The sequence below is a fragment of the Gavia stellata genome, chromosome 2 (assembly GCF_030936135.1).
Source record: "Gavia stellata isolate bGavSte3 chromosome 2, bGavSte3.hap2, whole genome shotgun sequence".
In the NCBI taxonomy this organism is placed as follows: domain Eukaryota; kingdom Metazoa; phylum Chordata; class Aves; order Gaviiformes; family Gaviidae; genus Gavia; species Gavia stellata.
Genome location: NC_082595.1, coordinates 52,215,390 through 52,241,192, shown reverse-complemented (window position 1 = coordinate 52,241,192; position 25,803 = coordinate 52,215,390). Strand labels below are relative to the sequence as shown.

At 36.4% G+C, this 25,803-nt stretch overlaps 1 protein-coding gene across 1 annotated transcript in view; it reads left to right on the top strand.

Annotated features, from left to right (window-relative positions):
- LAMA2 (laminin subunit alpha 2) overlaps positions 1 to 25,803 on the top strand; it is a 287,602-nt gene that overhangs the window by 223,956 nt on the left and 37,843 nt on the right. The window contains exons 42-48 of the mRNA XM_059831458.1: positions 9,161 to 9,277; positions 12,344 to 12,526; positions 14,160 to 14,165; positions 15,236 to 15,390; positions 17,014 to 17,157; positions 18,075 to 18,208; positions 24,044 to 24,203. Coding sequence (XP_059687441.1) covers positions 9,161 to 9,277; positions 12,344 to 12,526; positions 14,160 to 14,165; positions 15,236 to 15,390; positions 17,014 to 17,157; positions 18,075 to 18,208; positions 24,044 to 24,203 — 899 coding nt within the window. The remainder of the gene's footprint in view (positions 1 to 9,160; positions 9,278 to 12,343; positions 12,527 to 14,159; positions 14,166 to 15,235; positions 15,391 to 17,013; positions 17,158 to 18,074; positions 18,209 to 24,043; positions 24,204 to 25,803) is intronic.

Here is a 25,803-nt window from a genome sequence, read left to right as displayed (position 1 = left end):
CCATATGAAGAAGCTGTATTAGTAGAAAAAAATATAATTCATTATCTGATTTGAAATTGAACCAATATATCAAAGAAAAAGATTCTCTTGTTTTGGGTCCAGGCATTGTGCAGGGATGCTTGTCCCTTCTGTACATTTCTTGGACAGGAAGGCTGAGGAGGATGGAGCCTTGGTCTTCTCTTGCTAACTACAGTAAGGGCAAGAGTAAGTGGGGAGGAGAGGGGAATGGAAATACTGGTTCTGATTTACTAAATGCTGTAGCAGAAAATTAGTACGCAAACCAGCCCAGCATTAAATTTTTATTCTTGTCAATACAGAAGCAGGGTTTGTGATGCCAGTCAGAGATACTACATGTCTTCAGGATGCTTATGGGATTGTGCCAGAAAAGAGAGGCATGGGGAGGTAGAATGAATATGTTTGCCAAACAGAGAGTAATGGGAGGGAATTGCTAAGTGTTTTCTTAAAAAAATGAAACTAAAAACATGTCTCTAGAGAAAAACTATTATTTTCACACACATAAAAAAATATTTCTTTGTTCCTAAAACATAAATACATGTCTAAATGCAGCTCAAATCATAAAGTTTGTAGATTCCACCCCAAATACTTTGGTTTCCCAGTGAAAAATAAAACAACTTTAATTTCTAGTCAATATTTTCCACTGGGGAAAAAAAGAAAAAGGGTTTTGAACTATGCTGTTTGGTGAGATGTAAAAGCTGGTAATTCAGGTCAGACTGTGGTTATAATATCCTTAATATTTTCTCGTCAATAAATTAGAGTATTATTGGTGAATGCCATAGTGTGCAAAGGTAGGACAATAGTCAGTATGGACACATAAGAGGTGTTTCATGCACAATGAATAATCAGCTGCAGAAATGCAGGATGAGGAGCAATTGTATGGATAGTACTTCTCTAGAACACGACTAAAAAGAAGCATGGATCATGTGCTGGGTAGAGGTGGAAAAGGCAGATGTGACAGAGGAATGCATGAACAGGAGCATGGCTTTCCAAAACACATGAAACAATCCTTCTACTCTGTTCAGGGTTCCTAGTGCTTTAGCTAAGTTATTAGCTACAGTCCCGGGCACTGAACTTCATGAGGGCTGAGGTGGTTTGCAGAGTCCTGAAGATATCATGAAGACTAATTGGAGACCTAGCAGAGGAGAGATGAGGAGAGAGATTGAAATAATATAAATTTGTAGACTGAAAAAGAGACAATTGAGTAGGGACTTACTTAATATTCTTCAGTTATGTCAAGGTTTCCCCAAAGACAAGACTAACATATCAGCAGTGTGCCCAGGTGGCCAAGAAGGCCAATGGCATCCTGGCTTGTATCAGAAACACTGTGGCCAGCAGCACTAGGGAAGTGATTGTACCCTTTTACTCAGCTCTGGTGAGGCCGCATCTCGAATCCTGTGTTCAGTTTTGGGTCCCCCACTACAAGAAAGACATTGCGGTGCTGGAGCGTGTCCAGAGAAGGGCGACGAAGCTGGTGAGGGGTCTGGAGCACAAGTCTTAGGAGGAGCGGCTGAGGGAACTGGGGTTGTTTAGCCTGGAGAAGAGGAGGCTGAGGGGAGGCCTTATCACTCTCTACAACTACCTGAAAGGGGGTTGCAGAGAGGTGGGTGTTGGCCTCTTCTCCCAAGTGACAAGTGATAGGACAAGAGGAAGTGGCCTCAAGTTGTGCCAGGGGAGGTTTAGATTGGATATTAGGAAAAACTTTTTCACTGAAAGGGTTGTCAGGCATTGGAACAGGCTGCCCAGGGAGGTGGTTGAGTCACCATCCCCGGAGGTATTTAAAAGACGTGTGGATGAGGCGCTTAGCAACATGGTTTAGTGGTGGACTTAGCAGTGTTAGGTTAACGGGTGGACTTGATGATCTTAAAGGTCTTCTCCAACCTAAACGATTCTTTGATTCTATGATTCTATGATCTCAAATGCACTGATACAGATCACATATTAGGAAAATCTTCCTTGTAATTAAAATACAGAAGTACTGGAATTGATTATTGAGGAGATTAGAGAGATGTGACCTTTGCAAATTTTTGAAAACAGGTTAGACAAACATCAGTGAGGAATGACTGTTGGTCAGAAGGAGAAAAATTATCTTTGGACAAATATTTGTTCTGAGGCTATGATTCAATGATCTTCTGATCATTGCAACCAAAAGCAGTTTATTTCTTGCATCTTTATCCAGACAGATTGTTTTATAGGTCCTCTAAGAAAATACTTATTGCAGCACTTACGAAGCATCTGTTTAACAGTACTCAACACTTCTTTCTCCACAGCAGTCTTAGAAAGGAATTGAAAAAATAGTTTATTTTGACTAAACCTGAGGGGAAATAAGCATGATACAGTTACCCACTTTCAAGCAGGCCAACACTGAGTTTCACACATCTGCCTTTGTGAAAAATGTTAAACTTCACTGCTTTAATTGCTTTGGTTTTACATATAACAAAGAAAGCAACTTAGGAGCATACAGTGTTTCTGCCACTGGTGTAGTAAAGTCTGACAGGAGGATCAATTAACTGAGTCTTCCGTGCAACTGTTTTGAAGGTCTTTCATCCAAATACTGAGTAATATTTTGATTAGTCTAGACAGAGTAAGTTCAAGCTGATAACTTTGTGGTTTATTCCAATTTAGTACATTGTAATCCCTTCCCTTTTGTAATTTGAAATTTTGTTGTGTATATTTTGAGAAGCTTGTGTCCAGCCACTGTAGTTTTTGAAAAATTCTTTCATACTAGATACATTATAGTTTAATCTGATTCAATTGGCTGAAGCTATAATGGGGTTAACCTGGAAGTAACCACAAGGATGGGAAAAGCATAACACTTGAAAACCTATGTGAGAAAACAGATTTAGGACTTGGAAGAAATAAAGACGAGGAGAGGAAAACAGCTATGATATGATATTTTTTGCTCATCATAGTATCTGAAAATCAAGCTGGGTTTTTTTTGTTGTTTCATGCATCAGAACTAGCAAAATCACACACAGTAAATATTCGAGGTTGAGATTTAAACTGCTTGTCACAGAGATGATGCCTGAAGCTTCCCTGTCATGCTAGAGTAGTTAAAATACTTTTTATTAGAAACAAGACAAATTTTTATAATAGAGCCCCGTCTTTCAGGTTTTAACACACAAAATTTTCATTGGCCTCCTGGGAGATGCATTAGGAAAAGCATACAGCATGAAGGATGAGATCCGTACAACTTAGAGTCATCTTTTGGCTATTACTACACTTTCATTTAGTTTTGGCAGCTCTAGGATTTCCAACTGCGAAACTATTTAACAAGTAAACATACTGTTTAATAAGGTCATAAAGCATAATGTTTCATAAAGTCATTAATTACATTTCACTGTCATACACTTTTTGAAAGTTAAAAACATTTATTTTCTTGTAGCAGCTCTGTGAAAAAAATGTGTCTGCAGTTAGCAGTAAATCTTGGATATATATTTAGGGTGTGTTTTATTGCAACTCTTTACTGCCAGATTCAGTACAGATTTAGGGCTGGAGGGGCATGTTTCAGTAAATATGTTACAGAAAATCGCAAAACTTCAAGGGGAGGCCAGTGTGCAATTTAAGTAACGTGGCTGAAGTAGAATGAATAGGGATGCTGTTAGTGCCCTTTTCTGGAATGCAAACTGCTGCAGTTTGTGGTGGCTAGCGTCTAGGAAACACTAAAATGGCAGCACTGCCTCTTCCCTGCTGCAGCGTTCCTCTGAGCAGACTAGGTGCCACAGAGCGGAGTCCATAGCTTTGTGTGCTCCCTGGGCAGTTACATCAGAGGAATCACATGTTCCACACAGCACTGTGCCCTGTTTTCAAGGACAAAATAAAATAGTGTCTGTACTTGGATATATGTCAGTTCCATGTGCCCACAAGACTGTCCAATTTAACCCTGAGAAAAGATGTATTACAACCTCAGTAAGACATTACTTCAGAGATTTTTGAAAAAAGTATGTTATTCTCCCATTTTACACCAGTGAGAATTTAAGTTGATAACAGTTTCGTAATTCAGAAGCAAAGGTCTAAACAGTCTAAAGATTCATAAAGTAATCCTAATGCAAGCAGGGATCCATGCTTAAAATGCACGTATTAGAGCTTTGTCTATGTTCTTGCCCCATACTGAAGGGTAATGAGATGGAGCTTTCTGATGGTCTCTGATATATCTTAAAGTGCTTCATGCAGATAAACATTCTGAACTTTTCACAGTACACCTTTTGGAATCTGATAAAACATGGCCACGCTCCACAGCTTGACCCACGGAGATCAGTTAACATTGTGCCCAGAATGCATATGCATACGAATAAAATGCAATGAAAGATTTCTTTTATTCCCCATGCCTCTTTTGCTCTGAAGAGGTGATGTGATTAGTATTATGAGCATAATCCCTTCTGGATGTTTTGGTGTTTCCAGGATAGAAAGTGGGAGTTGAGTGTAAAACTAATAGAATGATATTTTCTTACAATTCTTACAAAGCCACCCTGTTCAGAGTCTCAACTGGAAGTGCAGGATGGATGATGGGCACTCTATAAAGGTTTCATAGACAGAAGTAATCATTAGTTTAAAATTTCTCTGTCTGCACTACAGTTACAGTAATGAAGACCCGTAAGCCACTCAACTAATACACGTTCCAGAAATTCAGTCTGGGTTGTGATGGAAGGGGGGGGGGAGTATTTTCTTACTACATTATGACATTTCCCTGATTTGTGGCCAATTACCCTAGTTATAAAATGGCTGTTAATCATGGAAATGTTTTATATTACCACCAAAAACTGCTGAAACAGTCCTTACAAAGCAAAGCTTCTGACAGAAGCTATTAAAATGGAGATTTAGTCATTTCTCTCTGTGTGGGGCTAGGAGTTAGAAGGAATAACCCTGGTGGGAGAAGCAAAATCTGTACGTAATGCTCTGGCTAAGAAGGAGTTTTGAAATTTTGGCTACAAATGAGTGAATGCTGCTGCCTGCCAGCTTCATTCTCTCTTTGCCTTGAGGGATTTTCAGTTTGCCAGGAGCAATTTTTTTTCCTTAGAATTTTGATTTTACTGTTTTAAAAAATATGCCTGCCCCAGTGCATATTTGAGACTATATACAGACTTTGTTAAAACTGATCAATGAAAAGCGAAAATAAGATGTATAAACTCCTCTTCAGCTGGAGACTGATGTCAGGTGGCTACTGAAATTCAGCTCATGTCATTTCTTTTGCTTAAGAATTGACAAGTTGAGGGGGACTTGTCTTGTCTGGCAACATGTGAATATCTTTAGCTAAAACATTTTCCAGCTGATAGGCACAGCTAAATCCCTTGTTTGTGTATTCTCCTTTGCTTTGTATTTTTGCTGACCTGGCATATTGCATTCAGCAAATTATTGCATTAGTTTGATGACCAACATAATATTCATACAAAAAACTGCAGTCAGTGCTGAAAGTAGTCTTTTTAAAAAGTTAACCATCAGTAGCTGCATTTCTCTAGTTATGTCTCTTTCCCCTGTTTGTTCCTAATGCCAATTTCTAGGTCTGGCTTCTTTCAGGGGAAAAAAATCTAGCTTGTGACCCATCTTCCTCTTTATAGGATGAGACTGTGGGGAGCCAGAATGCTGTTTGGAAGAAGCAAAACAAAGATAACAGAAAGGGATGTTTGTAACTGCCTTTGTCAGTATCCAGTTAATTTGTCAGTATCCAATCAATAAAAACAGCTGCTTATGTTGCTCCTTGATAGATTTCCACCTTTATTCTGGTTTTGGGGGATACACATTGGGTAGCATAGCCCTATGATATCTTCTTGGACAGTTTCACATGGAAAACCGCGTTTGATCATACTATCAGAAGGCATCTGTTTCCACTACCATTGCAGTGGTGGCACATCGTCAGTAATTAACCAGTGCCACATATGTATGTGATCTGTAGACACTTGTAAATACTCGTCTCTTGTAAAAAGAGATCACTGTGTATAAATGGTAATTAACTAAAAGTTCTTAAGTGAGTTCTTAATGAAGCATAAGAGTGTAGGGATTTTTTTTTATTCTTTTCATTTGACCTATTTCAGTTTATTCACTTAAGAGGAAAAAGTGATGATGCTTTATTCTGTAATGTTGTGTTTAACCATGGAAATACAAACAGAAATTGAAAATCTTTGTTCATGTTAACCAAGCCAGAAAACCTAAAGGCCCATACCTGCAAAGTCCTTCAGGATTCTGCTTACTCTTCAGGGTTTAGTTTCAGTGATGCATGAATAGTTTTGTTGATTTGAACAATAAACAGTGCATTGATTGGCATCCTGTGCCATCTCTGTGCAGAGCTAATCAAGTGGAAACAGGATTCAGAGGAATTTCTCAGGATACTCCTCAACCTACACTTTAATGTGAATTGACAGTGCCCAGCATCTTTCAGTGCAGACCCACTAACATCTTCCAAGTCAGATAAGCTATGTAGTTTGGAAAAACTTAGATTGTAGCTGCCTGTATTTTGTCTAGCCTCTATGATTAACTGGAGGATCTCAGGCCTTCAAATCATAGCTCCAGCATTTTTCATAAATGCTGATAATTAAAGGATGGGGAAAAGCTGAAGTGAAGTCAGTTCAGTTAGTGATCCATACACAAAATTAACTCAGTGTTTAGTGAAGAGGCCATTTGGATTACAGGATGGGAAGTTACTTCAAAATACAACTTCATGTTAATAACACTGTGCAAAATGAACAATTTCCTTGAAAAGCTGACATGGGCCTTATATCTCCTCACATCTCTGTGTAAGGGCCTCCCTCAGGGCACTTATTTATGGCTTTGTTATTGTAGTATTTTAAAAAACACGGTTAAAATGTATTTGAGGAATTAAAAGAAAAAATATTAAACAGGTGGAGTCTCAGTATTCAATTTCAGGAGTTCTAGGGAAACTTCCCTTATTAAAATCCATAAAAATCAGTTTGCTGCTATGGTTACAAAGCTGAAAATGGAAATCTGGAAACATGATTCTTCAGAAATATAATGGGGGGTAATTAGCATAATGTTGGATCTGGCAGAGTAAAGAGGAGAAAAAAAGATAATTTAAGACTATTCAACAAAGTTAGTACACCACCACCAGAAATTAATCAAATATCTCAGAAATATTAACACACCTTATAAACACTAACGTTCCAAAAGGCACCAGAGACACCAAGGAAATATGAGGCAGACCATAATTTCAGAATTAAATGGAGGAAATTAAAACAGTTTTGTTGGTATTACTGCTTAACAAGAAATTAAGTCAGATAAAGTCTCAGAGCATTTAAGACCAGAATCTCATGAGTTCATCCTAGTTTAAGAACATCGCATTACCAGTAGCCTCATTCATCAGTGGAGACAAAACCTGTCATTTAAAAATAAAGGTGTTTTTGAGGAGAAGGGTGATCTTATAATTTATATGATTCTTCCCAACTTTACTTTAGTGTTAACTGTGCCTCTTACAGTTCATAGCAATGTCCTGTTCCTCTGCAGGACATTGCAGGAATGAAGGCTACCTCCAGGCACTCCTGCAGTCCTTTGTGTTGCTCTAATTTAAATAAAGCAAACTGATTTCTTCCTGAATGACATTTCAAAGGGCCTAACAACAAAAGTATGAGTCTCATTTAAATTTCATCCACTATTTCAGTCTTGCTAAAGTCTTGGAAAATTTAGTTAATGATTTCATGTAGGTAATATACATTTTGTTTGATTTTCTCATTACGAATTGCTTCTTGCACATCTAGTTTTAAGAAGCCTTACATTTTAGAATTTGTGGAACATGAACCACACCACAGTCCTTCATTTTAATCCATTATTCTATTTATTCTCTCACAAAAGGGTTACAGCTCTGATGCTGTTGGAGATGCTGGAGTACCAGTGATATATCTAAATATTGCCCCTTAAGAAAAAGAAATGCTTTTTATTTTTGACAAGTATGTGGCTATAATTCACTGAGAAACCTAATCTCCAGTGTGTTTTCCTATCTCAGTATCTACTTGGATAAACATCCAAAAACTAGGTGTTTATTTTCAATAATCTGTCACATATCCAAAGGTCACATTCATACTTTGTATCCTGAACTCTGTTTCTACAAATTATTCTCCTCTTCCTGCTATCAAGCACAGTCATGTTGAATTAGTTTGCTAATAGGGCATGCCTTTAAGGTAAGAAATTACCAGCTGTCTGTTCCAAAGAGTTCCATATTGATATGACGAAATGATGAAAATGCTCCTTAAGATAGTAGTTTAAGCATTAACTGGCATTTTCTGTGTCAAACTTTAGTTCTAAATTTTGAAATGAAGTCTTTTTAAATAGCCATAAAGCTTAGCTGGATGGGAGTTTGAGAAATTATTGCTATGCTGGGTACTGTTCAAAAAAACTCTATTCAAAGCAACTGCTGAAGAATAGGAACTTACCTTTAAAGGATAACATCCGTTTCATTTGTAACGTACCGAATATGACACACCTATGCCTTTGATTTGTACTGGTTCTTCAGTTTGAACAAATTCTTAGCTTTGAGTTTTATTTACTAGGCGGGCTGTTTCCCAAAAAAATTTGTATGTTTATTTCATAATAACCTGTTTTTAGCGTAGTCTCCTCATACTGATGATCAGTGCTAGGGTGATCTCATGTGTTTTCCTCAGATGTTATGTCAACAATGGTTATCTGCAAGAAAATCCCAGAGAACTGGGCTCTGTCCAATCTAATTGCAACAGTAAGCTGACCTTATCGATCTTGCTGCTTTCAGACTATGTTCAACTCATTCATCCCAGACAACCCCCTTAAGAAGAAGATTTCAGTAGTAGCTTAATCTAGGAATCAAAGCTATGACTAAACATCACACTTGTTGGATCTATCAGTGGGTTATTGTGTGAATTTGCATAAATCATACCATCTGTGATTGTAATTTTTTTCTTTCCCCTGTACACCTTAGGAAAACCCTTGATAAATATACAACAGTACAAGAACTCAAGCATTTAGATACCATGGAAGTAGGGAACTTTAAAGAAGCAGAAGAAGGTTATCAATGAACCCTACAACCAGTTTTATTGGACTTCCTTACTTACACAATATAGTATCTTAATGATAAATGACTTTCTCATTATTATGCATTTTAAATTATGTGCAAAGAAAGGATAGTGGAAACAAAGAGTTAAAGCTTCTGTACTATGTGCACTTTTTATAGAAAAGGGGAATAACCTGGACAGCATGCAGAACAGGCTGAAAGACGCTGATGAGAAGAAGTCCATTCTCCTGAGAGCTTTGAATGAAACCTTAGGAAAGCTGTCAGCCATTCCTAACGGTAAGCTGGAAAAGTGCTGTGACACTTAACTCACCCCTGCTCTTTTGTTTCATTTTCCATCACTTAACATTTGTCTGATTAATATTTGCCTGTGTCCACGCTGTGTCCACTTTGACCATTGGCCTCTGTAATAAGACGAAGATGAGGAATGTGTGAGAGAGAGCTAAACCGAGAACAGATACACGGTATCAGTTTGTATTTTCGCATGGTAAAAGGTACCATGCTTCTGCAGTTTGCAAAAGGTTTCAGAAAGAAAATAGTTATGATATCAGGAATTATGATACGATCTGAGACAAATAGTCTTTTCTTTAAACGTGAAAAGTTTTTTTATGAAACTATTGTATAATGAACCATTATAATTTAACCAGTATAATTTAACCCAAGAAGAATAAAGACTTACTGACTTTACAGATGAAGGATGCAGGATGAAATTTGCTGGGTTTTGTCTTACATTTCTACCACACTCTCACTGATTTATGCTGCAGTATCGTTTCCAGTCGCTGTTTGGTGTTGTATACCTCTTTTAGACTGTAAATTGCTTAGAACTGGAACAGGCTTTCCTCAATGAACTCTGAAGCGCTATGCACATTCGTAATTCTATATAGCCAAAACATTTTTTAAAAAAAATCTGTAATACTCATTAAAATCCCAGAGTCCTGGGATCTTAGCTACTTTGTGTTGTGATAGCGAGAGACAGGGAGCTACAATGTAGTTTCATTATAATGGACAGTGATAAACTGAATGTTTGTCTTAGAAAATAAGTAGTTTTTTATCAATGTAATTTGCTATGACTTTTGTCTCCAAGGAGCACTGTATAAACTGAAGACTTTAGAGACTTAAGTCTCTAAAGAAAATCTATACTCTGATTTGTGATGGTCTGGAAGGTTCAGACCTCAAGTAAGAACTTGGCATGAAAAACAATTTATTATTCATCTTGCACATTTTTGTTGCTTTGAGATTCCAGATAACTGAACAGTTTTGGTTTAGATTTAGTGATCCTTGAAATCAGGCTTTCAGAAAAATTTGTTTTAATATGTCATGCTCATCTTATGCCACTTCCCAGGTTTTGGCCACAGGTATTGACATGGCTGTTTCTCTTCTTGTGCACAGATAGATGTCTCGGTCAAACAAAATGGACCCCTAAAGCCAGTTGACCTTAGGACACAGAATACTAAATAAGAAACAAGTAAAAGAAATGTGAAATATGCAACCATTAGCAATGTAATAAACTCTTGTCAGATTAGAGTTACAGGGTGCTTGCTCTTGGGACAAGGACACTCATAAAACCAAGCAGATGTGTATTAAGAATGAAATTCAAAGCAATAAATGGCATGGATAAGAAGATGCAGTAAATTAGTTGTCCAAAAGAGAAATAACCAATGAGGATGGGGGAGGAAATGACCCTGTCATATATCTTGTTCTTCAAGGATTCAAGAAAGCAGAGAGGAGCTTAAACTAATAATTCTTGTGACCATGCTATACTAATAGCCAAATAAAAGCAGAAAGATTCAAAATGGGATAGACAGGTAGATCACCTTAGGACAAGGACCCACATGTGCAGGGACAGGCATAATTTAAAGTGTGGCTGAAAATAAATATAATTTGTGTGACCAGCAGAGGGAAGTAACACAGTAACTCCAACTTTCACTCTGCCAGAAAGGTGCATGGCCTCAAAAAGAGAGCGTCACATGCTCCCCAGGCCACAGGCTTGATCTCATCAGATGTTACACAAAAGGAGAAGGACATACCTAAGAGACCATTTGGAAACCTATACTGTTGATGCCTTGAAATGAAAAAAATGTCCATGTTTCCTATGTCCTCGCACAGTCATAGAATCAGCAATGGGCAATCTGCTTCAAGGAAATACTGGTATAAACTAACTCTTATCAACTCTCTCTTAGTCAGAAACTGAAAGAAATCACAGCCTCCTGTGCCTACTCCACTACTGCAATGCAGTCTGTTAACTTCACGGATTACCACGGGATGCCCCTGTCAATATGACAAGTGGCATTATCTCTACATGGTTGTTTCAGAGATGTCCAAACTTCTGAGCTGTACTCCAAAATTCTCATATGACTGAGGGACACGAGGATACCTTTGAGAACACAAGGGGAAAGCAACTCCCAAGAACAGTTTCACAGGAAGCAGGTGGCAAAGCAGGTTCCTGCGAGTCCCACAACTCCACTGTGGTGTGGTGGTAGAATGGGAGTTCACATGGGATGCCTTGCAAGCTGGAGTGTCCACTGCAACATTTTCCACTTGCTCACTTCCTCCCATCTGTGGGAATTCAGAAAATTTGGCAGCTCCCTAGCCCAGCACACCCTGTGCTGCTGGCTGATCATGTAATGTAATCCCAGCATGGCAACAGCACTTGAGCTGCTCAACAGCTGCATGATAATCTGATTTACTAACACAGAATTTGAATAAATACCTACTGTCTGGTTTATCATTTATCAATAGCAGAATCAAAAACATTCCAGACTTGAATGTTTTCACCCCAAAGATAGAACATTAATTTCCATTTTGCAGGCAGAGAGGTGAGGCAGCATTAGACTAATTGTTTTGCTCAAGGTTCCCAAGGATGTCTATGGATGTATGTGATTAATTCAGTCAATGAATTCTTGGTCTTGTGATACACAAGATTATTTGTCGCAGTTTTAGCTGAAACACATGGAGTTAGATTCCTGTACTCTGTACATCAGAACATTGAAAGTCCTATTTCTATTGTAAGTATCACATATTATATCTGACACTTGATCAGAGGTTAACCAGTGAGTCAACAGCAACAAAAATTTACTTAATAAAAATTATTTGTCCTTTACATACAAATGGAGCTGGAGCATTTTCTTCAGGTACATTTGACATCTCAAAAAAGACATAAATGTTCAGATTCTGCAATCCATACTTACAATTAGTAATGTCTTATTACATGTGAAGTAGGACCTCTCAAAGAACTGCACAACACAGTTTAAGATGGTAGAATTTTGACCCGACTTTATTCTTAAGATATGTGAAGGAAACTTCTGTACTCTAGGCAATCATTTCATTATCCTTTTCTACCTACAGATACAGCTATAAAGGTACAGGCAGCCAAAGACAAAGCAAGACAAGCCAACGATACTGCAAATGACGTCCTGGCCCAGATTAAAGACCTCAACCAGAATCTCCTAGGCTTGAGAAACAACTACAGTAAACTTGCAGACAACGTGGCGAAAACAAATGCTGTTGTGAAGGATCCTATCAAGAACAGTAAGATCTTTTTTGGGATGTTTGGTGGTGGTTTTTTTCAGTTTGTGGTTTTCATTCCACATCTCAAAACGAAACAGAGACACTCCAGAATTTCACTCACATAGCATTACTACAGTATTCTGGGATAAAAGGAATCTCTATCACTTTTATTTTCTGGACTTTATATATAAAAAGAATTTTAAATCTTAAGGACTGCTGCTAGTAGTTGGGAAGAAAGCTAATGTCAGCAGGATGAACATGTAGTGGATAAATCTGTTCCAAAGAGTACTTCTTAAAGTATTTAGGAGGTGAATAATCAAAGATTCTGACTGGCAATTCACTCCTTGATTCAAGCAAAATTCCACGCACTAACGCAGTCTTCAGTCAGTCAGATAATCAGTTCTGGGAGAAATGCATGCCTTCTTTCATATATGTTACTATTTTTGGTAGAACACTGAAGACACTTCAGAAGAAAGAAAAAGAGGAGATTCTGGGAATTGTTCTTTGTATGCTTTTTTTTATTGATAGTGAATTCTGTTATCAAATGTGATAATTGCTTTAGCATTTTCACTTTGGTTATGATGAATAAAATTGAATTCTAAATTACAACACATTTTATGGTAGATTAGTAGAACATATCATATAGGAGTATACAGACAGGGCTGACCACAAAACCAGAGTATCTTTACAAAATTACTGAAGGACTAATTTCTCAGCTAACCTGGGCTCCCCAGATTGTTGTCAGCTTGATGAAGCTGGGCACCTAAAAACATTCAGTTTAGGAGGTTGTCATTCTCATTCTAAGGACAAATATCTTCTTCAAATTGTAGCTGTATCAGTGGAAGAATTTAATCCCAATGGCTGTTTGTCGCTACCTGTATATTGCAAGTTCCTGATCCCTCATCAACAGAGATACATGTGTGAGCCCCAGGTATAATCCCCATCAGACAGACTGATCCATACTAATTTAGACAATATGAAAAGTAGTTATTGATTGAAATAGTGTGGTTAGATTATGGCCGGTTATGGAAAAAGCAGATCTATGATGTAATGACTGCTCACAGGATAGTGATGGACAACTGAGAAGTGGCCTAAAAGCAGTAATTTCTTGGTACTGCTGCATCTAGACCAGGCCATCTGTCCCAGCCCAAGTATTCTAAGACTATGTGTACATTAGCATTTAAATTGAGATTAGGAGCAATAATTTAGAAGTGAATCTCTTGACTGTCCTCAGTCACCATTATTTGGTTCACATTGAGGAGTGGTCTTAACACTTGCAAACTCTTTCATGTTAGATAAAGCTTAACTGGAAGATGTTCTCCAGAAGTACACTTTTACCACTCTCCAGCTGCTAATGGATACTCAGATTATAGAATGAGATTAAAGTAAATGCAGAGTAAACCGTGCCAAATGTATATAGTGAGTATGTTGGCACTTACGACTACATGCTAAAGTAGATATAGCCTCTCTTGTATGTCAGAATTCAGGCTCTGAGTTCTCATTATACAGATATGCAATATATAAAAGGTAAATATTTTTTTTCTAGACTAATCCTGTCCCTTAATTTACTTTACATTTGTATTTAGATCTTCAAAACATTTTCTTACGTTATCTTCTGTTTTTTCTTTTCTTTGTCTCCATATCTTGCCTACAGAAATCAGTACGTACCTTTTCTTTCTTGCTGCTTTTATTGTGCCTTTTCCAGTAAATGATGATTCACTGCTTACCACCAAAGCTTCTGCATGGTGCTCTACATTTCACATTCACTGAATAGTTAAACAGTTATGTTTTGAAGGCTCTGAGATAAAGTGACTTGGTAACTAGTTTCACTTATGTGAAACCTTACAAAGCATCTTGAAGGTTTGGTATCAGTGTCTGGGTGACTATTCAAAAACTAGATAACCATTATTATTATTATCATCATCATCATTATTATTATTATTATTATTATTCAATATACGTTCTTCTGGTAAATGCAGGTTTGTCCCTTTCAGTGTCATCACACAAACCCATACCTTCATGCTAGCCAAGTGTTGCAATCCTTAGATCTGTTGATGAATTGTCAAAGAGAGGGCATTGTTCACTTGTATGTTGAGAGGCAAAAAAAGTCATATGAAGCTTAAACAAAAAAGAGAGAAAAAATATCCTTGTGAAATTATTAAGTTAACCTGAAAAAAAGGGAATATTTGCAGTTTACTGCCACTGTTTTTTAATCTGCTTTCAATACACATATACAGAATTTTAAACTTATGACCAGAATAAAGCCTTTTTCTAGTTGTGGCCATTAGAGTTAATTCAAGAATTAACTTCAAATTAATTCTAACCCTGTTTCAGAAAGTACTAACGGAAAATAACCAGTTTTCATTACTGTAGTATTCTTCTTCAATATTGGAGTTTAAAAAAGAAAGTAAGTAAATATTTCATTCATAAGTGTATTTTGCTACAGGAAATGTTTTCCATTAATATCATCCTGACATGAAGCATAGTTACTGCTTCAAAATCCTGCTTTAACACCTGTGTTTGCTACTGTTGCTACTTTAACTTGATTCTAGATATTCTTAAATTATCTTACTCTATTCAGGTAGCTTCCTGGTCTGTGTGTACCTCATAGTGGCATATACAATCTCCTATGTATTGTGTATGCAGAAATTTCTTGGATTTTATTATTGCAATGTATAATTGCTCTCTGACACTATTCTTTAAAACTCTGCCTTTTTCTTTCTTATGAAGTTGCTGATGCAGATTCCACTATTAAAACCCTAGAAAAGGAAGCAGATCGCCTGCTAGATAAAATCAAGCCAATCAAAGAACTTCAGGATAACTTAGGGAAAAACATATCTCAGATAAAAGAGCTGATAAACCAAGCTCGGAAGCAAGCCAATTCGGTAAGCCCTCTTTCTCAGTAAGATGACCTTTTGAGTATTGATGGGATTTTATTTTCTACTTTTCTATTTCTTTTCCACAGGGTGAATCCTTTCTAATTCTAAACACGTGTAAAGAGAGCAAATAATGAAGTATAATTTCTCAGATAAACAGAGAATATTCTGATGATTTTCTCTCTGTGTCTTGTTTCTTCATTTAAAACATGCCCTTGTTAAATGGATAACATCTGTAGGAATGTCTCTGGAAAGGTTATTATTTAAGAAGTATTGTGGGTGATAGTACAGCAGAAGAGTTACAACATCATTGATTTTTTTGTGAAAACAAAAATGTATTTTTTTGCCTCAGCAGTGATATTAAGCCCCTGATTTCATTTCATAGAACTTATATTACCTGAGAATGACACAGTCTCATACTCACTGAAATTACTGAGTGTATTTGCTTTTCCCATATTCTTGACTTTCTTTGTCCTGTAGCAGTTCTGAGGACTTGAACTTGAGTTAAGAATATATTTCTAGTCCATTTAATGAGTTTGGAGTCCATCTCCCTGACTCAGTAATACTCAAAACTGGAGGATCAGCTGGTTAATACTAAGGTTATTCAGCTTGTGACCTAACATAGCAAAGAAAAAAAATTCCTGAAGATGGTACTTAAGAAAACTTCCTCAAAAATGGTTGGAAAAAAAATTGACAGAATAATAGGATCCTGGGAAAGAAGTGTATTCCATATATGCAATGAAATTTGCTCACGACAGAAAGACAAGCTACAGTGATGATATGGATTTGTTACATTCATCTTCTGTCTGAAGGCTTTGAAGTACTTAACTGCTCAGCATTTCTGAGATAGGGAAATGGTGATTTTGGTCATATAATGGGTCTCCTTTTTGACAAAGTTTGCCCTAAGCATAAGGTGATACCAGTATGTACATCTACTCTAATACATAAACTTGTCTAGCTGGAATTGAAATACCATTGTACTGTCATTATGTCTATGCTGGCATTATGAAAGCAAACAGTATACTGTTTTTATCTGTGCTCAGAGCCTGGGGAAACTAGCACGCATATCCAAATGCGTATGTCACTCAGCTGTGAAAATGAAACTTAGTTATGAATACCAACTCCATTAGAGGCTATGTAAATGCAGTGATAGGCACAACTGTTGCTTAAAAATAATTGTTAAAAGGTGTCTTAAATTGGCATAATCGAAGATATTACAAGGAAAAAATAGATCATCCTGTCTACCCGAGAGCAATGTGCTGTGATCCCTTCACGAGTGCTGCTTATTTTCCTGGCTGCACATTCTACTTATAGACTATCTCTCCTGCTAGAATTCCACTGCTGCTTGTATTAGACCAGTATATATTCTAGCTATTTTTAATCAATACAGTTCATCCTTTCAAATCTGAATGCCAGAAAGACTTTTATTTCCTTTTAATAAACAATCCCAGAAAGAAAATTCCATTTCTATCTCCTGTGCATATCCAGGCAACTCCCTGGTATATGTAACACAGAAATGGGAAGGAAGAAAAAAAAACGTATAATATTCTTATAATTATTTGGAAGCATCTAAAGTTATTTCTGGAATAATAAGCAGTAAACTGAATTCTTTCTGCTATGCTTTTTTTGAAGATCAAAGTGTCTGTATCTTCTGGAGGCAATTGTATTCGCACCTACAGACCAGAAATAAAGAAGGGAACGTACAACACCGTCATTGTCAATGTGAAGACTGTAGTTGCTGATAATCTGCTTTTTTACCTTGGAAGTGCCAAGTTTGTAAGTCTGTCTCCTGCTTTTCATGTCAGGGTTGGTTGATCAAATCAGACTACTGACAAATACAGAAGATGAGAAAGGCTTTTTTTTTCCTCCTAGAGGCTTCAAAGCAGTAGTAGAGGGCGTAAGATAATCTAGACATTTACTGTCTTTGGAATTAATATAGGGACTTCTAAAATATAACCAGCAAATTTCCTTTTATATTTTATTATTTTAACTAGATATGAAATGGGAGACTTGTACATAGACTACATTAGAGCTTTAAAATTCACCGTGCATCCAGGGTAATTTTTGGGTTGGTTGTGGGTTTTTCCTTGGGAATAAAGTAGCTAACCATCTTGCATCTGTCAAAGCTCCTATTTATTGTAATTTTAAGTCAAGTCCTTCCAAGCATAATAATGATGAATGATTCGCTTTCCCATGAGCCCTATAGCAGACAGACTTCTAGAATAATCAATAATAATTCAGTAAATGGGAAAAGTATTCTATTTCTAACATTTTGAACTATATATTTTATTTACCTAATACAAAATGAAGAGGCTAGATGGCATCATGTATTAGCCCAGAATCCTGACATCTTTCTGCCATCCAATGGATGTTTTACAAACAACATTACTCCGAGTTAAATCCTTCTCTTGATGGCTACAATATTAACATTTCTGTAAGTCTAGCAGCCATTTGCTGCATATCGCTGACAGAAGTAATTTGCTGTCTTTGGCTTAAGATTCCTTGTTTGAACCAACGAAAGCAGGAAAAAGAGAATCTCCTTTTAGATCACTGTGAGAATTAATGTTCATACTTTACTGTCTATATATGGGTTTCTGATGCCTCATTAGACCTTCTGAAATATGAAGAGTTCTGGAAAACTTCCCTTAATTGAAGTATGAGATTGCTTCTATATTTTCATTTTTTACATGTAGACTGACTTCTTGGCCATAGAGATGCGGAAAGGCAAGGTGAGCTTCCTGTGGGATGTGGGATCTGGTGTTGGACGGGTAGAGTATCCAGATCTTACCATTGATGATGGGTTTTGGTACCGGATTGAAGCCTCTAGGCAAGTATATATTTCACTTCCAAGATTTGGTTCCTAAAGAAAAAGTAGCTAAATTTAATAAGTTCTGCTTCTAATCCAGTGTTCTCAAGTTGGCATACCTCAGTTTTATGTGGAAATGTTTGCTACGTTTGCAACATCAACTTTTTAAATAAAGGTGATGTTTTAAATATAAGAAATTCTAGTCTGGTTTAATGAAAGTTTTGAAGCTACGTCCAATAGTACCAAAAGTGTATACACTACAATTACTATTGAAATGTGAATTGTTCTGTGTCAGAAATTTATTTTCATCTTATATGTGCCCTCTAGCATCATCAATCTATGACTGCTTATATTCCCTTCTGTTTACCTATCACTTTATTGATTCTCTTCTTCAACTAGCTTCCTTTTAAAATCAGTTACGGGGTTTGGCACTCAAACAGATAACTACTATTCTTTTATTCTTGAAATTCAAAGAGGAGCTGCTTTGCTGAATTTCTGGTCTTGATAAAGTACTGCAAATGAATGGTCTGTCATACACCAGTATCTTGATTCTTACTCAAAACGCCATTTCCGTAGGCAGAATGTCTTTTCAAACTGGAGATATTTAAAAAGATGCAGTTTATGAAAACTCAAGGATAAAATATTCCGGAAAGTTAAACTATACTTTGTAATTTGAGATCAGCTGTTGAATGCTTTTGAACTTTAGAAATATAGATAGCTTAATATTCAAATTTCACATTTGTTAATTGAAGCTTCTATTTTCCATTCAAATAGCAAACACATGACATGCAGTGTAGCAATTACAGCATAAGGATTACATAACTTTATATCCTTTAGCTTCTACTTCCGAACAGATCTTAGTAATTTAGATAACGTCATCTATGTTGCAATTTGATATGAAGCTGAGTAATTCCTCCTGCATCATTACAGTTAATTTCACATAGTATTAAAATACAGTCAGAAACTTAGAGAAAGGAGAAAGAAAACAAAGCACTCTAATTCTGGTTACATCCGTAGCTCTCTGAGGAGGAAATGGCATCCAGTTTAAATAATTCAGTGAAATCACAGAAATCAGCCATTCAGAGCAGAGAATTAAATAAAATTATGGCACTATCATCTCCAGAAGCTGGCTTAATGAAACCTTAATGCTAGGAAAATACAAACAGGGGTACGATATGAATTGTTGAAATCTTCACCAGTTCATATTATGCATACTAAAATAGCTTTGTGACACAGTAATGCCAGACTTTCATTTAGAAGAAAGCTGCTTCAGCAGAATATGGAGCCAGGACATGGGATAAAAATTCACACATCCTACAAAAGCACATTGCCTATTAAGCTGGTTGTTCTGGATATATAGGGTGTGCATGCCATTAGTTTTGAACAAACTGCTGGATCAGCAATTTAGAACAATTACAGCTGCACAAATCTGAAGTACAGAGCAGTGTTTAGGAGAGTTACATTGCAGAGACATTGGCTGGATTTGTGGGATTAAGAAGAGCTCAGGACTGATTTTGCATTCTTAAGGCAGACTTCATAAATCAGGTACCCTACTGAAGAGTCTTCAACTTTGAACATTTTAGTCCATTTGATAACTCTCCTCTCACTCCCTTCATAAGCTGTTGGAGAGTTTTACTCATTTCATTCCCTCACCTTTTTTCTGCAAATTTCTGCTCAGTTCCAGCCACAGACTTTTTCAGCAACCTGACAGAGCTGCCTGAACAGCTGGAGCAGGGCATCCACTTAGGATGGGGACATAAGATGAAATTCTGGCTTTGCTGAATTTTGCCATAGATTTCAGTGGTGACAAGCACTGACACACAATAATAATGATATGGTAGGTTTAAAGGTTGATAGCAGTTCTTAATCAAGGATCCCAAAGGGCCTTAAAAAGAGGAGATGTGGCAGCACAGAGGTTGTGAAATTCTCAAGGTCACTCAGTATACTGAATAAAATCTAAATATGAAAAAGTTGACTGTTGAGTAATGATCAGAGATGTTCGGTTAACATCTGAGTCAAAATTGCCAGGGTGTTAAGACTAAATTGATAATTACTGCATCTGTTTTCTAGGGACTCCTAATTTTCATCACCTTATTATTTAAAGCATATTAATACTTGCATTTTATTGTATATGCAGAGGTTATCATGGAAATATCTTAATTTTTTTTAATGAAATTGAAGTAAAATTTGTTTATTCCTATGGGAATTCCCTATACTTTGGTGGCACGGGAATTTAGCAAATGCCACCTACAGAGTGAGTTACCTGCTTACAGAGGCAAATCTGATATTGGCATCAAGAATTGCAAACAATCAAAGTATCAATTAACAAAGCAAAATCTGGCATAACAGTATGTGACAAAACGACTTAAAGCAGGTTTGCAACATGCAAACAATGTCAGTTTTGTGAAACAGTCAAATGGATGACAGAATATTTTTGAGACTTGCTAGATCAGTGAAACAATGTCACTTGACTTCAGCAACCCTCAATTAGGAGCAGGACCTGATTAGTTGTGATTTTAATCAAGTGTGATTTAAGTATTACAGTTGTTTTAATTATTAATGACAAAGTTTAAGCAGCACCCTTCCTTTGAGGATAAAGGACACTTGAATCACCAGTCATTGTAGACAATCAGCCCAGCTCAGCAAGAATTTAGTTTTAAACTACTGTGGCAAATCTAAGCTATACTTTCCAATGAAGATTTTCTGTGCTTTCAAGGGGTCAAGGGGCAGACGTGTCTACATGGTATTTTGTAATCTAATGTTGATGACTTGAAAAAGTAATCTCATTTACATCATGCAACTCCTAAAGAGCAAATCCTGCATGCATGGCATTACGTAAATTTTTCTGATGACCGGTTGCAAGAACTGACTATCACTAGAACAATACCTTCTAACCTGATGACTTGTCATGCGCAGGATAGCAATGTGTTTTTGCTGTCAAGTTAGCCAAGTTCTTTTTTCTACCTCAGTTGTCCTCCCTAAATAAGAGAGAATTATTTATGCAAGAGACTCTATTGTTAACATTTCAGTCTGTCTGAAGATGAAAGACATCCGTGCTCTTCGTGACATATTAGACACCCTAAAAAGTGGCAGTCTGCTCAGTGACTTCTGCATTATTGCACCTCGGTGTTTTTAAACTGGAATCTTGATTTCAGTACAATATAGATTGAAAGTGCCAATGACTTTCTTTCAGAGAGCATTAAACTTAAGCAGTATAAACAAAAGTCTTTAGCAACAGTTAGTCTTCCAACAATTATTACATTGAGAACTTTTATCCTTTAAAGGGCTTCATATCAATAAACCTTCTGAAAAAATTAAGTAAAAATTTGGAATTTCTGCTGCATAGAAAGCTATCTACTTAGCATTCAGTTGATTTTGGAATAAAAGGTAAAATATTGTCATTAAAAGGAAATTTTTTAAAAAATCCTTTACAATAATATGGATGGCTTTTGCCAACTTCTTTAAAATTATTTGGAGCACCTACATGTTTGCATACCCCAGATGTCACTTAGGAGATTCCCTAGGAAGCTAAGAGTCCCATCCATATGGTTTCCAGAGCTGCCAGATCAAGGTACAGGTGGGCAATCAAAGAGCTCCAGTGTTTTTTTGCAAATACGTATTTTTCACATTAAAAGGCTTGACTACAAAGCAGGCAAGATGGCATAGATCTACAAAGGTATTCCCCATTCATTGGAAACCCTCAAAATTACTTTGCAACCCTGCTTCACAGTTCAGGAGAGATTTACCAAAACTGAAATGTCTCAACTATATTTTTTTTTAAATGGCTTTTTTCCAGTTCTATGTTATTTCATAAGAAAGCTCAACTCATTCTGGTTCTTGTGTAATAGGTTCTGAGCCAAAGGAATTTCTGAAGAGAGTTTTTTTAGTTATAAAATGCATAGTCTTATAGGATTTTTCCACGCTCTAGAGCCCTGGTCCAGTAAACTTTCTAAATCCAGGAATTCTGTAAGTACAGGATAGCAATGTCTTAATTTAGCTTATTCAGTAGCCTAAGTTATGCAGTCTTCCTTGCTGTGCTCTAAATGTAATTTCTTCAAGTGAAGCTTTATTTAACAGAAATGACAGTTCTTCCTGAAAGGTATGCTTTTACCTTTTAGTTTGCTTGTTACTTCAATACCCCAAGCCAATCTTTTTTTTTTTCTAATTAGGCAAAAAGGAATTTTGCATCTTTGCGTGCAGCAAAGTTCAGGACTTTAGAAAATCAAAGGTTTTTGGTTTTTGTTTTTTTTTTTACTTTCTGGCTGTGACTTGACAGTATGTTGATAGGATGAATACATAACTTCTCATCTAGAAAAGCTACATGTGGAAATTTGTGGTGAATTTTAGCACTTCTATTTAATCGGCTTCCTTCCTTTCTCTGGAAACCTTTTTCACAAATACAGATATAAAATCCATTTTCTGAGAAAAATCTGAGTAATTTTTAGAGTCTAATCATGTAGCCAGCGAAATACCACTCGTAATCTAAAACATAGGTAGTCACTCTTGATAGGTGTACACTCTTTGTAAACTGTTATGGAAAAAGAAAGTAAGTTTTATTTAAAATGCTGTATTTCTAAATAAAGTATCAAACATCATAGAAAAGTTCCGTGTAATATTGGTATCCATGCTGAGTGTTTCAGTGCTAGTTAGGGTTGCAAGATCAGGCATCCATGTTAGGAATTTCCAGATTAACATGACAGTGGTCATGGGAAATCCAGCATCTCATTAAATATGAGATAAAGCAGCAATTTCCAAAGTTATCCATAAATCCATAGTATGTGATCCGCTTTGCCTGCCTCATCTCCCAGCCACTGCACCACATTACTGAACGTACTAGATACTTCATCTGCACATGACAGGATTTGGGTTACACTCCATGCTTATTTCTACAATCATATTATGGCTCCATAAGAAATTATGTGTGTTGATTACAGTCCATCTGTCTGGGAGGAAACACTAATTTATGGTATGACTATAAATGCCTAATAGTTTGCTTCTATTAGGTAAGTAGTAAGCTTTCCATGGAAAGCTACTATCCATACTGCTGTAAGTGAAAGTAATATTAAGCAAATTATTGCAAAGGATTCAAAATTATTCAAGTTTCCTTTGAAATACCTTTCTATATATCTGAAAGACTCATCTCTCTCCACATTCCGTTCCTTCTATTATAAAAATGCCAGCAAACACTTTCCATGCCAGTTACTATATTGATATAACCTAAGGAGTAGAAAACAAACTGCTACAGAAACGATTAACAAATGGTAAATTCTTTTGGTGGTGGTGTTGTTGTTACCATCAATATTTGATACGGTTCGTAAAGGACAATGAGGTAACATCCTTAAACATAATGGGGTTTGTGCTTGTTTGATGAGCAACCGGAGAGCTCCACTGCAGAAACTGCAAACTCTATGCATCACAGTGAAGCAAATTGAAGTACTTTATCACATGATCATTCATTTCAGTTTAAATGTAATCTAATAAACCTTACGAAATTCAGAAATTTAATTTGGAACCTTGCCTGCATCATTTGTTACATCAAGAAATAACTACTCAACACTAATTTCATCACAATAATTTAAAAAATGCAACTTCTTTCTTTTAGTCAACAAAAGTTCCACTTCATTTGTATAGTGAATTTTGTTCAAAAAGGACATTGAGATGAGAAAAAAAGACTGGTTCTGTGTTCATGTCTTTAACTTATGCAGGCATATGAGTCTATTCATTTGTATCAAAATGGAACATAATCAAATCAGTAATACATGCCTCTATTAAAATATGCCATCTAAAATAGACTTTTCCTGTGTTTGGTTTAACTAATGACTCTGTATGCTTAAATTCTTTTGTTAAAATCTCTAGGACTGGGAAAAATGGCACAATATCAGTGCGAGCTCTGGATGGTCCTAAAGCCAGCATTGTGCCAGCCACATTCAGTGCTGTCTCTCCACCTGGATATACCATTCTGGATGTAGATGCTAATGCCATGCTGTTTGTTGGTGGTTTAACTGAAAAAATAAAGGTAATGTCTTGTCTGGTGCTAGTGTATTAACTGGCTATTTATGCGGACAATTTTCATTATTGCTTACAGTAGAAATAGTAAACTTTAATATGCTGGCATCATTGTAGTAGGTGCTTTAGGAGCAAATAGTACACCTGCGCTCTTGAAAGATTATTAGGATTTGCCTAGACATGTAGGTGCGCAGACCTGAAGCTTCTCTGCCCGTGCTGTTAACTTCTCCTAATCAGAAGCATGGTAGATGGCTGTATTGATGCAGCACTTAGCCCAGATTCCTGCTTGGTAGTTGGATGCTTGAATTTTTAAATATATAATGTTGTATCTACTGCTTTTACTTCATGTTTATTAGTAGGAGTATTTATTTGGGGCATTTATTTAATATTTAAATACTAACAGTATTTGAATAATATTTAGTCAAGAAGAATTATTTAACAATGAAGCTTCGTGAAGTGTGTATTTAGGAAAAAGATAGAGATTTAGCAGAATCTCTAGAGAGAAAAGGGTTCAATGGCTTTTGATGTTTCAGGGTAAACAAAAGGACCTGGAACATAGTAATGTTTAAATCTGAACCCTTTCCTGAATATTTTTCTTTTTTCCTTTAGTTAGACACAGTGAGGCAAAGGTGGGTGGTGACCACAATTCAGCACGTAAGACAGTTATAGGATCGAGTATGAGGTGCGATGCTGAACCAGAACAGGAATTAATGGATACTGCAGAAGTCTGATGCCAGAACAGCTGTTTTCAATCTCAGTAAGGATTCTCCAGATATTTTCTGGGGAATTCTCCATTTTTTCATCTTAGTCAGGAAAACCAACCAGAATATTTTTTTTTTTTTCTCCAGGTAAATAAAGATAAGGGCAGAGATAGGAAGACAGTGTATTGTAAGTTTGGTATGCCTGATATATTTACAATACAGGGTTTTAATCACTATCATCAGACTTGCTCTGTTCAGACACAGTCTGTGAATTAAAAGATAAATAATAACTTTACTTTTTGGGGAATTTTTGTCATCATGTGGTACACTTGTCAGGCTTACAAAATGAAGACCTTAACTGAGACTCTTTTCTAAAATCATGAAGCTCTTTGGACATTTACCAAGGCCACTGATACTTTTTAAATCTTTGACTCAGAAATCTGCTTTTTCATATTATTGCGTTTTGGAGTGCTTTAGATTTGTCCTGGGATTTTGTCCACATCCCTTTTTGCATGCATCTTTGCAGTGTATTCAAAAAGAAGGCTCATTTTCAGTTTTTAAAACATCTTTCATCTGACTTGAGCAGAAGACTATGATACTTAGATGCCGTGAATTTCTCAGAAATGACATTAAGTTCATACTTGTTGCTAATTAAAACCTTCACAATTACCCTGGGAAATATCACCAGCACATTAAGTCTTTTGAGTCATACTTTTCCTTGAATATTTTCAAGTTGCACTTCTCCATATTCTCTTGCAAGATCTTAATATTCGTAATTGCTGTATGGAAAACAGCAGGTGCTTGTCTATCTCAAATATCTAAGTATATACATTTTCAGTCAGCTCATATTGATGAAGTGAAATTTAAATGAAACCAGCTATTTTTAGAAGGATAATTTTGAGCTGAGTA